General features: G+C 40.4%; 1 protein-coding gene across 1 annotated transcript; it reads left to right on the top strand.

Annotated features, from left to right (window-relative positions):
- Positions 1–11,940: 11,940 nt before the first annotated feature.
- On the top strand, positions 11,941–14,756 carry LOC135473811 (cAMP-dependent protein kinase type II regulatory subunit-like). The gene has a single exon (XM_064753718.1). It carries the CDS (start codon positions 12,343–12,345, stop codon positions 13,450–13,452), a length of 1,110 nt encoding a protein of 369 aa, XP_064609788.1. The 5' UTR covers positions 11,941–12,342; the 3' UTR covers positions 13,453–14,756.
- Positions 14,757–17,045: the final 2,289 nt, after the last annotated feature.

The following is a 17,045-nucleotide window of genomic DNA, read 5'->3' on the forward strand; positions in this document are numbered from 1 at the left end:
AGGCATAGATTTGTCACCCAGAACGAAACAGATATCTGGCCCTTTTGAGGACAAGGAGTGGGCTAGAAAATGGTTTGACCCCTGTCTGTCACGGTGCAGGCTTGGAAATGTGTAAGTACAGGGAGAAAATACCAAATATATATTCTCTCTGTATCTTAAAAAAAAAGCAGACAACACTTTCCAAAACTGAAGCAAAATGTGGTTTTAAGACAATAATAAAAGTCCTTGCCATCCTATAAAATATTGCTTTGCTTTCGTGACTAGTGAAAATCTATTTCTTTATTTCTGAGAAAAAAACAATATAAAATGAACTCACCAAAAATCTCGTAAATACACAGCAGCAAAATGGTTTCATATCTTATTCTGTGAAATATTTATCCAAAATGCAACCGCCTTTAGCAAGGGCCCGCGCCATTTTTCTTTCTTGGTTTTTTTTAGCCGAGATAGGCTGTTCTATACACAAGGTGACGTTACGACTGAGGGAAACGTACTCTCCCAACTGATGCAACAAAGCAGGCATGTTGGCCGTCCTTTTCTCTATAACTACACTTCTCCCTGCATTCTGGCCATTTAGAGATTCTTGCTGTGATCTCTCAGCGAGACTGACCCATCAACCTGCCTAGGCTTGAAATTGGTTACGCTGGAATTTCTTAACCCATCACTAACTTGATTATTGTTCACACATCATCTTTTTTGCACCATGCATTGCTACAGCTTAATTGTTTAGCGGCATTCATTACACTGGTGGTTTGCTGGTGGTTTGTTATGTAAATGAGAAGGACTGATCTTCAGGCCTGGATCAGTGTTTACTTACATAAGCCGAAAAACAGCTGGTTGCATATTCCGAAGAAATAAAAGTAATTAATTCAGCATATTGGGTCTTCCGTGCAATATAACCCTGATCAGGCCCCACCGATATGACCAACCTCACTAGTCTCATGACTATCAATCGTTAATCCTAGATTACTCTGACGTTAGGTGTTGCAAAATTTTGTTTGCCCAAGGATCAGAGCTCGCGCCATCTGCAAACCTGGTTCACTTACATTGCACATGTGCATGCCGTGGTGAAATATGTCCACAGTGGCAGTACAGCCGCTCACAGCGGTACAGCGCCACCAAAGAATCTGTAATTTCCGCTCGGCTTGTAGTCAAAAGGCCAACAGATGAAGAGGTATATATGGAAAAAGGGGTACATGATTTATTTATTTGATTGGTGTTTTACGCCGTACTCAAGAATATTTCACTTTTAAGACGGTGGCCAGCGTTATGGTGGGAGGAAACCGGGCAGAGCCCGGGGGAAACCCACGACCATCCGCAGGTTGCTGACAGACTTTCCAACTTACGAACGGTGAGGAAGCCAGCGCGAGCTGGACTTGAACTCACAGCGACCGCATTGGTGAGAGGCCCCGGGTTATTGCGCTGCACTAGCGCGCTAACCGACTGAGCCACGGAGGCCCCCCATACGTGAGGCAGCAAGATGCCGAGACGACGTATTTAACGGGTAATATATGTCTCAAACGCATTGTCTAGCTACCAAAGCATACGCATCAGCTTTTCAAATGGAGCTTTTCAAAATCAGAAGATTAACCGTGTGGAGAAACCCACAACCATCCACAGGTTGCTGCAGACCTTCCAACGAACGCACCAAGAAGAAGTCAGCATGAGCTGGGTTTGGACTTACAACGAACACAGTGGTGAGAGGCTACTGGTCTCTATGCTAATGACTAGGCCACACTGACCAATAGGCCACAGACGTCTCCAGGACTTGAATGACAGAAAGTACTGATGATAATAAGCGACATTAATTTCCTCATGGGGATATATATATATATATATATATATATATATATATATATATATATATATATATATATATATATATATATATATATATATATATATATATATATACATATATATATATATAATGGTGGCTGCAGTGATTCAACATCATCTCGCATAAGTATCAAATGTTCAGTAAATCATAATGGCATTTTCGTCCTTACAGAGGATTGTATCGACACATTAGGAAAGAAAGTCCGCAAAAGTCACATGACGATAAATATTTTAACAGATCCATAGAATTTAATACATTTTTAGAATAGAAAACAAACAATGTGGCCCGGCTGTTTTGACTACAGTCACCATCCAGGATGTGTCCACCATTTCTGTAGGCCTATATAAAGGCGCAGGAATTTGTACCGCTATGGTTGATGAGATTGCATGGCTTACGCGACTAGGTTAAAACACCCATATCATCTTAATTTTAATCGTGAATAAAATGGCTTTTACATATTAGTTCCAAGATTATTTCTTGGAGGTGAAGGAAAACCGTACATTTACGTGTGCGTAACGCTGATGCTATAAATCTTTACCGCCTGAAGAGTAGGCTTCAACACGAAAAGGCTTCGTCTAGGGCAAGTCACGTGGGTGTTGTCTGCGTGGTAGAGAGACAGATACGGAGAATCTTATACCGGAAGCCCTAACACCATGAGTCTTACTTAATCTGTGTTTATCTGATCCATTCATTTAGTTGCGGTTTAAATATATAGGAGGAAACCTTTAGCCCTTTAGCTAGTTACTGTCAAAATTGTTCAGGTGTTACCTATAGCTGTATGCTCGCGGTATTGGTGGAAGACAAATGGTTTTCAATGGCCGTAAGACGGCGCAAGCGCTCTCGACAGCTAATTGTCACGTAAGGCCCCATAAGCGGTGAACGTGACAGAAAATCTATAAATTTTGTGTCTAAGAGGTCTACATCTGACAGTGTAACACGGCCATTATGTGTGTAACACAATAAAATGTACTTTCTATGTATTTGCAATGCTTCTTTATTTCATCTCCCCAGCTGGATATAACATATCCATGTCTCCTTGGCACCAAGTGATATACTCGGATTCTGTGCTCTCTGCACATCGTTTTGGCGTTCTCTCTGATGTGCAACACGTAATTGCTTCAATCGTTTCTGTGAATATGTGTTAAACTGCTCGGAGATGACCCCTGTTTTTATCTAGTCGCATTTCCGCTGGGAAAATGAGGCAGCCGAAGTCGTTCTAACGCAGGTTAATTTAACGATATAGCCACAAGGCGTTCCTGATGTTGTCATCCCCATCTGGCCGCTAATGCCATCGATCACCAGATGTAGGACACAAGCCAGGCATCGCACATCAATACTCCCTTCTCAACAGCTTCTTGAAAGAAGATAGCGCTGCTTTCGTCAGTAGCAGCTCTGGTCGTCAAATGTTTAAAGATGCACATCTCCCTGAAGTTATCTCTTATATCCAGAACAACAGCGTTGCAGTAGCGCTGTACAGATGCCATTCACTAGCACAGCTTGATCCGTCTAACGTGAATTTATCCGTCGGTGGAATTGGATTATGAGCAGCTTTAAGTTGATAACAGACAATTTTAGCGTGTACATGAAGCTCGGGATTCTCATTGATCGTCCATACTGAAAGTGATCCTAATCAGGTGACTTGTTAAACAAAGCAGCCCCCAAGCAAGACGTAGTCCAACCATTTTGGAAGAACAAAAAAGAAGCTACATAAACAAAAAACATTTGTTCCAGTTTGTCAGTGGGTAGTCATATGAAAGTCTAATGATTAAACTGTTTCTGTTCAAACACTATCTTTTAAAGAACATGACAAAACGTACACTGTGCTAAAAACGCTTTATTTCGGGGTGGCATAATGTTTAATATTTGACATTTTTCATATGAAAAGAGGTATTTGATATGATTGTCGTAACCCTGTGTGATCCGCTAGGCTGGATCAGGTCTCCTGATGGAACAATGTAACAGGTCGATTCAAATTCTGATACACTATCTTCAGTTCAATACGTCAAAATATTCTTGTATTAAGATGGTCTTTAGCATGGGTCAGGCGCATCGGGCGACGCTCTTAAAGAAACAAGTTGCAGTCAGAACGTCCCATCATACTGATCGACCTTCTCCCTGCCGAGAAGTTCAAACGTTTTCTCTACACAAGAGAAGAAATTTGTGCAAACATCGCCCTGGTATAACATATTACCTACTATAGGACAGTTATCTAGTGCAGATAGGGACAGGATGTTCTCTTTACAAAAGACTAAGCCAGACGACAAACCAAGCAAAATATCGAGTACCTGGACGCACACAGGAGCGACTTTTTGGCTGTTAAATATGCCGATCAATGATTTAATTATAATTAGTTTTATACATTAACCATATACACAGCACATTTGTTTAATGTAGATGTAGAAAGTGTACCTATCCGAAGAAGAAGAACGAATGTAAAGCTTTTTCCATAGTCCAGATTAAGTCCTTTTTCTGTGAATACGACACTAAACAGCATGTATTCCAAGAAATAAAACATAAATAATGTGCGTAAAACTGACCTCAATCAGTGGTTGTTTTCCACACTCTCAACATGTATGTATAGTCTAAGATGAATTATCTCCCCTGAGTATCCACCATTAATGTGTGGGATGAATTCAACCACCCAATAGTACATTGCTCTTGTAAATGGTATAGTTTAAGGGAATTAAATGGATGGAAAGTATTTTTACCTGTGTAAAATTCAGAGGTGTTCCTCACCAAACAGCTTGCTTTCAAACGAGCTGAAATGTTTTCAAGGTAAGAATTACTTCCATTATATATATAAAGTAACAAAACATATAGAAAGAACAGTATTTCTGTTCACTGACTTTATACTCTCTACCAAAAACCATACTTGTCAAAATCATGGTCAGACACGAAGAGAAATGTCATAGACTGTCACTGGTTTCAAGAAAATTTCAGTTATAAAACGGGAATGAAATGTAAAAGTGGGGAATAGGTGACAATATCCGGAGAAACCCAGGCTTGTAATTTAATACATTCAAATACAGGACAAAATCTCAAGGCCAAATTTAATGAGGGAGCATGAAGAATAATTACATACTAGCATTGGTTGTTTTTAATTAAATTCTTTTTGGTAGGAATGGTCTCGCCAAAAGGCGCCTTGCGTGTATCAGCGTAGAATTCAAAACAAAAAGCCCACGTGAATAAACAGGATAAATACGCTTTGCTGCTTCATGATGCGGACTAGCCGGAGATTACACAGTGGAGATAGAAGGCTGCCTAGCGTAGGTTTCTCCGAGACTTCCGCTGAATGTGTCCTCGTTGAAAAGTCAAACAGCTTTCTAACTTTGCAACACAAACTGGCATAAAAGCCTAACCTAGTACTAAATTAGGGTTTGGTGCCTATAAAATAAAGGGCAAAATAAGATGTCATGTGATACATGTTTCGAGTTCTTACTAGATGCAGCTTTCTGCAACAGATATACAATGTACACATGCAGATACGACAAACAAATGTATTTATCTTAACATTTGCAGATGAAACAATCAAAATTGCGGAAGAACAGCATGCTGTGAACACAAGTTTAATAACAATAAATGTTTATGGCACGCAGGCACGTAGTGCAGCCATACGTTGGCTTAGAATTCTGAGAGCTAATTTTTAAAGCGACCTGTGCACAGTGTGATTTGCTGTCATGACAGCTCAGAATTCAACAAATCGTACTAATGTAGTCTGTTCGCTGACAAATCACACCGAGTGAACGTGGCTTAATACCTTTCTCTGATAGATGATCGAGAATACTATAACAGAGAAGGTACTAATTAGGAAGGGGTAATCAGAACAAAAGCCCACGAGTACGACCTTGCACACCGGCCTATACACATGACGCTTACCTCTCTCTCCCGTTCTCCCCTTCTAACGGTACATACAAGAAGCCTTCATACGCTTCACAAAGTCCAAAACCAAGTTATATTTGTCCTATTAAATCTTCAATAAAAACAAGACACGAGATGTTTATATGAATTATACGTGAATGTCCTCCACATCTTTGCCATTACCGCTATTGCAGAGATGCCGATTTTACTACACCTTCATTGTATGTCTCTAATACAAATTAGCCTTTTACGTAAGCGTTGAATTTTTATTATGATGGGCATCATGTGTGGTGATAACTAAAGTAATTAATATCTTCATACAAACGAGCAATTCGATATGGAGACTAGAACGCCTAAGCCGCGGGGTGTTAATCAAGTATGACTGTCCACAAATATGACAACAGCTAAGCCATAGTAAGTTACAGAAGCCGAAGAAATTGGCTCATGTGGCAAAAATATGATTAAAATAAAAAATAAAAAATAATTGCTTTGCAAGATAAACTATCAGAGAAGTAATAGTTGTTATAAATTTGCAGAAATAATCATTGCATTAGACAAGAGCTATAGCTACATATTATATTTATCCAAATCTCATCTTGCACGCACTCATTCCTCCTTAGGTCACAATGCTCAGCAATTCATACTTTATCACGTATATGACCTTAACTTTGTATTGATAGTTTAATGCTTTACGTGCCCATGGTTTTTGAGTGCAACAACGAACCAATATCCAATTCTGTGGAGAAAGGCGAAGTCTAATTTGATAAATTTAGTCTCTGTTTTGTCCTTGTACGGATCATGCGCTTGCTCCAACAGCAGATCTGCCCAAGGCGAGCTTGAAGCAAATCCAGGGAAAGGACAGACATCAGGTGATTCTTAAGTCAATATCTCACACGTCTACTGGTCTCCAGGCTTCCCCAGTGACTGGCTATAGGTCACCGCTGAGACAAACGGTAGGTAACTCCATTAAGAACTGTTGACATTCTTCTCGAGACCAATCGTCTAAGGAGGAGACAAGGATACACTACATGCATTTATTTAAAACTCAGTGGACAGGCTTTAGCATTTAGCACCGTCATTCAATTCACCAACAGTAATAATTATATTAGAGTAAATATTCTCATAGGAGAAAGCAGTCATACGTTTTCGCTCCATTTTACTCATTTCAGTTTCATACTGGCCGTCGCTTACGGCCAAAAATGGTTTCATGCAGAATACTAAACACAAGATCCGTGCAACTCAATTAGTTTTACTTACACGAGGGCTAATCATTTATCCACACAGAATGAAAATGCATGCGCTTGTTGAGCATGTACACAGTAAGTGTAGTAGTTAGGACCAGCGAGGTCAGAAAGAATTATAGTTCTGTGCAGCGTGAAACAATAATCGCGGAAAATCAAATACACCAAAATTAATTTCACCTTGTGTGAGTGATACATGTAACATTTATGACATGTAATGCCAGTGTCAGGCTACAAGAGCTTGAGGCAACTATAAAAGCTTACCTCTTATGCTGATGTGCTAATGACATATCGCTTCCTACACAACTTTAAATAAGGGTGGAGAATGGAGCTACTTACAATTACCAATGCTGATAATCATGGCCATCAACAGCCACCTTACAATTCACCCTGATGATAATGAGTTGGACATAATTAAATTTTCTTAGAACTAGACAAAAACACCACTATTAAATCATACCTTGATATGGAAACGATAAAACGCGTAAGGAAAGCCTGGGTTGCCTTATTTGATTTCATTCTCCTTATTTGATTTTTTTTTTGGATTTGCCTTCTCGTAAACAGCTGCAGTTGTTAATTAAGGTGAATATCTTGTAGATATGATATGCCAGTGTGACGTGGTTAAGTTGTTTTAGTGCCTGTGACACATAGAACGGCGGTCATGCCTTGTGCAATAAGCCCTCCGGCTGTATGTGACGTTCCTGGCTAGTTCAGGCTCCTGCTGGTTGAAGGTTTCACCGGCTAGAATCGTATGAGGTTAATTGAGAGTTGCCCTGATCGATAATAGACCCACACGCCCGCAAGTCAATCAGTTTTCGAAGTAGGAAACTCCATATTTCACTTCCAGGGTTCTAGGCAAGTTAAGTTCATGGGAATTCAATAGTTGTCGACACCTTGCTCCATGCAAAGATGTAGACATTATTCATTACGTCTGTGAGAAGCAACCCTTATTCATTCAGCTACCCCAGAGGCCAAATTACATTAAGAGAGTTGATAAAGAGTCAACGCTGCCTTACTCGAACAAGTCTATCAGGCCCAATTCCAGGCTCATCTCCCTCGCTCTAGGGTAAATTGTTTATCTGATCAACTGACAGTCAGTTGCACCAGACGCCTGCTTGACTGTCTGGACTTTTGATCAGATAAACATGTAAATATCACTCAAAAGCTCAATGCTTGATCTTTGTGCTGGCATGAAGCTGGCATTTTTCTTGGCGCATCCCAGATGAAAGAATGTTTCTAACAGTTTAAATGACCTAAGATTTTCGTCAAACAAATATCGTGTTTCGGTGAAAGTTATTTTCTCATCTACACCACAATTGTTGTTCAGTCTTGATTTTTAGACAAACCTGTATAAAGTGTTATAACACATAAGAGACAGGTCTGACGTCAAACCCTCTTACTGGCTGTACTGTTAGCGTTGTTCGGTGTGATGTCCAGTATAGTACACAGCTATTGCGGGATGGGTCCTTGTGGATAGATCGTCTTTCTGAGACAGCTCTGAGATGGGATGTCTGATAGTGTTACTCTGGAATCACACTGATGGGTTGCTATAGGCTGATAGTCTGACTCTGGAATCACACTGATGGGTTGCCATTGGCGGATAGTTTGACTCTGGATCACAGTTATGGGTTGCTATAGGCGGATAGTCTGACTCTGGGATCACACTGATGGGTTGCCATTGGCGGATAGTTGACTCTGGATCACAGTTATGGGTTGCCATTGGCGGATAGTTTGACTCTGGATCACAGTTATGGGTTGCTATAGGCGGATAGTCTGACTCTGGGATCACACTAATGGGTTGCCATTGGCGGATAGTTTGACTCTGGATCACAGTTATGGGTTGCTATAGGCTGATAGGCTGGTAGAGTTACTCTGGAATCACAGTGATGGGTTGCTATAGGCTGATAGCCTGACTCTGGAATCACACTGATGGGTTGCCATTGGCGGATAGTTTGACTCTGGATCACAGTTATGTGTTGCTATAGGCTGATAGCCTGACTCTGGGATCACACTGATGGGTTGCCATTGGCGGATAGTTTGACTCTGGATCACAGTTATGGGTTGCTATAGGCTGATAGGCTGGTAGAGTTACTCTGGAATCACACTGATGGGTTGCTATAGGCGGATAGTCTGACTCTGGAATCACACTGATGGGTTGCCATTGGCGGATAGTTTGACTCTGGATCACAGTTATGGGTTGCTATAGGCGGATAGTCTGACTCTGGGATCACACTGATGGGTTGCCATTGGCGGATAGTTTGACTCTGGATCACAGTTATGAGCTACTATAAGGTGACAGCGCGACTCTAGAATCACACCTTTTGCCTGCTGTAGGCGGATAGTCTTACTCTGGAGGTCACAGTGAGGATTTCTTAAAATCTGATGGTTTTACCCTGGCACCACAGCGGTGGGTTATTAAACTCGGGTGGTCTTACTCTGGTACCCCTGTGATGGGTTGTTGTAGGTCGATCGACTTAATCTGGTACCACAGTGATGGATTATTGCAGTTTGAACGTCTTCCTGTGAGATCTAAGTGACAATTTCTTACAGTGTGGTGGTCTTACTCTGGTGCAACAGTGATGGGTTGTTAAAGTCGGAAGGGTTTTACTCTGGTACAACAATGATGGGTTGTTGTAGTCCCATTGTCTTACTCTGGTACCGCAGTGGTGGATTGTTGTAGTTCGAGTGTCTTTCTCTGGAACCACGGTTTTGGGTTGCCACACTGTTATGGTCTTACTCTAGTACCGCAGTGGTGGGTTGTTGTAGTTTCATTGCCTTATTCTGGTAGCACAGTAATGGGTTGTTGTGGTTTGATTGGCTTACTCTGGTATTGCAGTGGTGGGTTGCTGTGGTTCGATTCTCGATTCTTGATTGTCTTACTCTGGTACCTCTGGTGCATTGGGTTAATCACCGACCATTCGCAGGTTACTAACACACTTTTTCACGTGTGACGAACAAACATATTATTGGCAGGGGAGAAGTGACATGGGTAAACGGCCACACATGTACGACAAATTGTAATTTAACTTAGTCATACTGGAGCTAAGAGTTTGGAAGATTCTGTACACCGGTAGTGACCTATCAAATTGCATCTTGTAATCACATATTTTTGTTTTAGTTTGCCATTATGGAGAAGGGGTACGTTTCACCTTGAACTTCATGCCTCACGGTGGTAAGTTGAAAGTAAATATTTTGGAAAAGGCAAAAGGCGGCGTTCTGTTACATTCACTGAGTTCGTGTTAGTTATATACCCACAACACCCTAATATTAACTACATAATAAGAACTGACTACAATTTACAATCCTTTTAGTACTGGGTCGATTAAAGTATTATCATTAATCCCTACCAAATATAAAACCAAGTCTTTGCGGACCCTATATCACCCTTTGTTGGGTGATGTCTGTAAGTAAATACAAGACGGTTCAAGTTGCATGAAATCCGCACATAATCCGATGCATAATCCGATCACACATCCGACTAAACTGGCTGGCAACCATTGTGTTATTTGAATGCGGATATGCACCACAGGGCCTATTACAACTTGTAACAGACTTAAGCTACCTTGTACATTTACCTTATAGATGTGAGCGATAAACTGTTACCACTTGCCAATAACTCAGTAGGTTCATGGTATCAGTCATGTGTCCTTAAAATATCGTGGATGTGTTTAAGCTTTGACCTATCGTAGCTTTAGAGGATGGTGATGTTCTTGTGTAATAAATATTAAACTAATTATTACGACAGACAAACCAATATAAACACTTGTATTATAATAAATCATTCTTAGTTACAACACATACATCTGTGATTATTAGGTCCATGCAAAGATATGCCATCTCCACATATCAGTATAAGTACAGTGTATGCCAGTTTAAATAACGACTATATCTGCACATCTAACAGAGACGCCATTTTGTATCAAAGCCTTTGTACAATACATGTGTTGTACTGCAGATCTACTGTTTTAACAAGCGCAACGTATGGCAGGCTATCTGTGTTGACATTCACAGGTTTATCATTTTCAGGAGGCCCTACACCTGTTAGAATATCTGCGTGGCCTTAAATTATTCATACCAACGACAGACAGCTACCGAGCCGACATTATTACCTGTGAAACAAGGTGGAAAAACACGCTAAAATTTCTCAACGAATTTGTCCCATGATTAAAATTGAGAATAATTTGAAACTGTGACCTTCAAGGGCAAGCCATGTCAGCGGCGTACTCTTCCACAGTTGTTTTGTACATCTATAATTCAGCACTCAGGTACACGATTGTCAGAGGCATACACTTGCATGCTATTAAGATATATTGATTTACCACCATACATACATGGATGTGAAACCCAGACCCGACTGGATTCAGCTAATTACTTTCACAAACCCAGAAGTAAATCAATGGAATGCGTTGTTGTTGTGAATGAGGCATTCCTTGGTGAGCCTCTCTGGAGCTCTTTTTGATACATAGATGTATATATTCCCCCTGAAATGCTCACATGAAGGTAGCAACACACCTGCGTTTATCATTGATCATTCATGTTGCTGCTAAATAAATCCTGTTTCGTATAATCGATCTGGGACATATCACATGGGCGATGCCAGTTTGACAGATCTGAGCTCTACATATATGGACGTTTTGCGTCAGCTTTGATATTTCGTCTTCCTACGAGACCTGGACATGTTCTGGCATATAGACATATGAAAAGCATTTTGTTATGTACAAGTCCAGCTAAATTTCGCTATATAGAGATACACTCATAACCCATGGGTCAATAGCTGGTGCTCGCTGAAGATCTACCTGCATATGAACGTAATTATTTGTTAGCACAAACAGACCCGATCCTTACATTGCAGTATTGATCACAGCCCTTTGAGCCATCTGCGTCCTTCCCATTGGCCCAGCGAGCCGACTTCCAGCAACGCTTGGCTGAAACAAGCTCAGTCCGTTCGTTGGGTTAGCAAAGCTGTAAGCCTATAACGGGTGAGCCTCGAAGTGAGCGCATTAACCATTGCAGACGGATAGCAGCTTGGTATAACAGGCAAGGCAAATCAGCTCTGCCTCGATTTTACATTTGTCCAACTGCTCAGTGCGTTTGTTTTCAGAGACTGGACACTGATGGTATGTGGAGCTCTTGAGTGAATCGGTTTACTTGCTGGAATGGTATTGGAACCACCGTCAGATGGCTTTCAAGTGTTATTCGGATCACTATAATCGACATTGAACAGTTAAAGTGCTGGTCTTCCTGGATATACCAAAGTTTTGCGAATGACACTGCTGGAATGAACGGCTTGTGCAGCTGACCCTTGGTTTAGTTCTCTAATAGGAATGTGCAAGGTATGATTGGTATTTGATCTTCACTCTTCACAGTATTCGTTATCACGTAGTTTAGGTTAACAACTCTCGCTACATGCCTTGTGCTGAAATGAATTTCGAAATCCCTGAAGGCCTTGGAGACTTGCTGAGAGATTTCACAGTGTCTGTGTTACGTGAAAGGCCTGGAAACATATATGACTTCGCTGTGGATTACTTTACAAAAATCCGTGAAACCCGGCGTCCTAAGTCCATCCCGATGTACATCATTGTGGACGACGAGGAGGCCGGGGAACCAGACCCCTCCCAGTTCAGACCCAAAACACAGAAAAGTAAGTTCGCCAGACGCCACTCAGTGTCCGCTGAAAGATATGACCCCGAGGCTGACGATGATGACGACGAAAAGGTGGTTCATCCGAAGACGGACGAACAGAGGGAACGACTAGTCCAAGCCGTGGGTGGGATCCTTCTGTTCCGTTCTCTGGACTCCGATCAGATGCAGGACGTCGTGGACGCCATGTTCGAGAAGACCGTGGAGCCGGGAGAACAAGTCATCGTCCAAGGTGACGACGGAGATAACTTCTATGTGATTGACAGTGGTATTTACGACGTCTTAGTTCTGGTGAATGGAGAGAATAAAAAAGTTCACCAGTTTGAAAACAGCGGCAGTTTTGGTGAGTTAGCTCTGATGTATAATATGCCTAGATCTGCTACTATAGTCGCACAAACAAAGGGCACTGTCTGGGCAATGGACAGAAATTCGTTTCGTCGCATCGTACTAAAAAGTGCCTTTAAAAAACGAAAAATGTATGAAGAACTTTTAGAAAATGTGACCATTCTTAAATCACTGGAGCCGTACGAGAGAATGAATCTGGCAGACGCGTTGGTGCCAAAGATTTACACTGATGAGGCTATCATTAAGCAGGGCGACGACGCCGATGGAGTTTATTTTGTGGAGACAGGGACTATTAGGGTAACAATAACGGGGGTTTCCGGCAAGGAAGAAGAGGTTGCCAGAAAATCCAAAGGTGCTTATTTTGGAGAACTGGCGCTACTGGAAAACAAACCTCGCTCGGCAAATGTGTATGCAGAGGGTAAGGTCAAAGTGGCTTTTCTGGAACGGGATTCATTCGAGCGCCTTTTAGGCCCCTGTGTTGAAATAATGAAGAGAAATAGCTCATTATATCAGCAGTACGTAGGCAAATAAAACACAGCCGTCATGAAGTCAACTGAAATCTGGCGTAATTAACTCTGTGGAAAAGACTGTTTCCCATCGCTAATTACTCATGGTGAACTGGCCAAGTGTAATGAGTATTTAGTCGTGACCATCGAATGTTTAGTATGTTTTAAGTCAGCTAAATCAATAGGAGGTATACAGAGACCAGCCTGTGGAGCCCACCTCCCCTACTGCACGGGACGCCATAGTGTTCGGCGCCGCATAGCTTAAACACGAATATAGCCGTATCGGTAGTGAGGAAAACCATCCCCATGTGGATGATATAACATGCTATTCACGTCAAGCAACGGATTAACAATGACTGTTTACGCCTATCACCGGTCACTGGTCACCGGTCCCCTGAAACAAAGCACAACGAGAAGTCTTTGTTAATGAAAAACCTTCGATCATGGTCTGTATTGATACTCTACCAATGTACAATGGGTAACGACTAGGAAATGCTAGGAGTGTATGCGGCAGAAGTTCCGCCGTGTCGATCTGGACTTATTCAAACAAGCCATTTGCAGATTGAGAAAGGCACTGGCTCATTGTTTCCTCGCGGTATATCGAGCTTGTGAGTATGGGATGGTTTTGTGTTGGGGTCTGATCTGAACAATAGATTTACACCACAGGCTTACTTGTGTTGGGGTGTGATATTCAGGAGACCTCCCTGTAGGATTACTTAACCTGCTTACTCATGTATATCCATTTCGTGTAGTGCCGATGGGACTGTGTAGTCCTATGATAATAGTGGTCCGGTCGTGATCATTTCTCCAAATACTTTACACAATTTACTCAATCTGCCTTCACAACGTATAAATGGATAAGATCAAATATTTTGCCATTCGGTTTTTCTCAATTTGTTATCATATTCTACTATGCTAGTTCACGTTTTGTTAAAGTGATGTATACAATATTGTCTGTTGTTTTCACCATTGTATATTTAAACTGTCTGTTCATAGTATTTGTAACACTGTGGTTGTAACTGTTGCCATCAGTTTACCAGAGTAACGTGCTGACATTCCGACAGCAAGTTGTGTATCATTTTAAAAGAGGTTTACATCATTTGAACATTAATTTATCAAAGTGTTTAAATAGGCAGTAATTTGTCTGAGACCGAATGCTCAAGAGATGCTCGTAATTGCGACTGATACAAAAACAGCCCTGGCACCGTGTTGATTTCTCCCGTCAAACACAAGTGCTTAATTAATAAGGCCCTTGTTAATAGGTACCTTTACAATTCGATTTCCAACAAGCTACTCGCAAGTAAATCTGCGTTGGAAAAAATTCGTGATGCTGACTGAATACTAAAATGCTGTAAAAATAAATAAATTTACTTGCATTTGTTTCTGTTTACAAATATTAATTTGTCTTCTGTTTTTTGTTTTTAAATGATACTGACGCTGGCTTTCGGGCGTTTCAAGGCATTGGAGCGGTTTAGCGCCAAACTCTTTGCATCTGTAATTAGAGACACATTTGCACAGTTCATAAATGAATATATATATATATATATATATATATATATATATATATATATATATATATATATATATATATATATATATATATATATATATATATATATAATCAAAGCTGAATAGATATTATTATAGCTAAAATTTACCGAATATATGCCTGCACATGAATGCGATAGATCATTTTTTTGTCTCACAAATATCAGAGCATTGAATAACGTTACATTCATCAGTTATTAAGTAACCTTTAACTATGTATGGTATGTATGCTTAGTGTTTAAAGCCATACTTAACAATTTGTCAGTCAAATGAAGACGAGCAGCTTTTATGTATTGGTGGTAAACAGTTACGCCAAATTCCATGAATTTAATTTCTTGTAAATTTTCTTTTGACCTACGTTACAATATTTGCAGGTGCTACTTAAAAGAGTTCAAACAAATCGAAATTACATTTAAATAGGTAAACATGTAGCTTGGGTTTGTATGGATGCTTAGGGTTTTAACCATTAGGCCACCGAAGTGACATCAGTTGTCAAATGTGTAGGACGTGTAAAGACTTTCACCGTCAGATATGTAAAGCGCCTCGTGACAAAGTGGTCGTAGAATGAGACCTACTATTTTATTTTTCGTGAAATTATTTTCTTTTTACTATACTATGTGTCTAACTTCTTGACCTTTGACTCTTGGTTGTGAACACAAAAGTAACAGAGAACAAAGAATGGTGTGAAAAGCGTATGCGGTTGCATGCTATAGAAAATTTGTCTAACTGAGCAAAAAAAAAAAAAAACAATTGTTCTGACTTGAGTATTTTCAACAACGTTATTTCGCAGCTATGCTCTGTCTTAAGAGCAAACAAACGTCACAAAGGTTGATTTATAGGGATGGTCTTTTTGGGGTGTGCAAAAGTGATTAATTATATATGACTTCTGTTTGGGGGGGGGATTTTAACGCCGTCCTCAAGAATGTTTTACTAATACTACCACTGTCAGTGTTTTGGGTGAAGGAAAGTTGGCAGAGCCATTTTACCAGTTGTTTAATAAACCTCTTGATTTTGAATCTCAGACTGAGCGGTGGAGTATAGCCCCATTGTTCAGTTGCCCGTCAGCTCTGACCAGAATCATTCTATAAGCAAAAGGACCAAGTATACGGCGTACTATTTTGACTCAATACTTGCCTTGTGTGGATAATTAGAGCTGTTTAGTAACCCAAACATCCATCTATATCTTTCAGCTTCTTGTAAAGCATTCTCTATTCTGCGAGTTTTTGCCAAATTGTGAGCAAGGAAGACTTTTGTGATCTAAATCATATTTTGTTATCATAATAACCTTACCTTTGCAAATCTTTCTTTACCTGAAAAGTAAGTTCAAGTTCATTACTGAATGTTTTATTGACCCATTTCACTGGAGTTTTATGACGTACTCAAGAATATTTCACTTGTACGTGGGCGGCCAGCACTAGTTAAGGTCACAGCAATCACATAGAGGAGAGGGTGTTGGGTCGGTGTGATTCATTAGCACGCTAACCACTTCATTGCTGAAAGCCAACATTTGTTTTGATACCTGGTTTTCTCAACAGGTATAAAACATTTGCTTGATGTGTTCCTTAAATATCTCAAAACAATCTGGCCACAATCTGGTTTGGTACTTTCCAAACCAAACAGGCAGCAATGATGGAAAACAGTACAGTAATGTTCACCTAGGATTTTTACACAGTTCGGGCAAATTGCAGTTATTGTGCCCTCGTCTAGTATTCCTTCGAAATACTTACGAAGAATAAAAAGATCATCACTTAAGCATTGTGTCACTGGTTTAAATTTAACAGACAAAAGGAATAGTCTCGCACAGCAAAGTTTCCGTAATTTAACTGCGCTATTTCCCGTTACTTCGTTTTCTAGACTGCTACATTATTGCAAATGAAATATACATGCAGATGTATGTATTACGTTTGGATCAAACATGAAACAGATATCAACATCTTTGGGGTAATAATCAGATTAACAAGATTCAAAGCCAAATTCTTGTAAACAACTGAGCCCGGATTTGTATTTATCGCACGGTCAAAGCAGGTATTTGTAATTGACTGTTAGTATTACGATCCCTACTATGGAAGT

Source organism: Liolophura sinensis, chromosome 8 (assembly GCF_032854445.1).
Source record: "Liolophura sinensis isolate JHLJ2023 chromosome 8, CUHK_Ljap_v2, whole genome shotgun sequence".
Classification (NCBI taxonomy): Eukaryota; Metazoa; Mollusca; class Polyplacophora; order Chitonida; family Chitonidae; genus Liolophura; species Liolophura sinensis.

Bases quoted from the DNA above. Each gene is read 5' to 3' on its own strand.
- LOC135473811 (XM_064753718.1), top strand. From the start codon at position 12,343: ATGCCTTGTGCTGAAATGAATTTCGAAATCCCTGAAGGCCTTGGAGAC.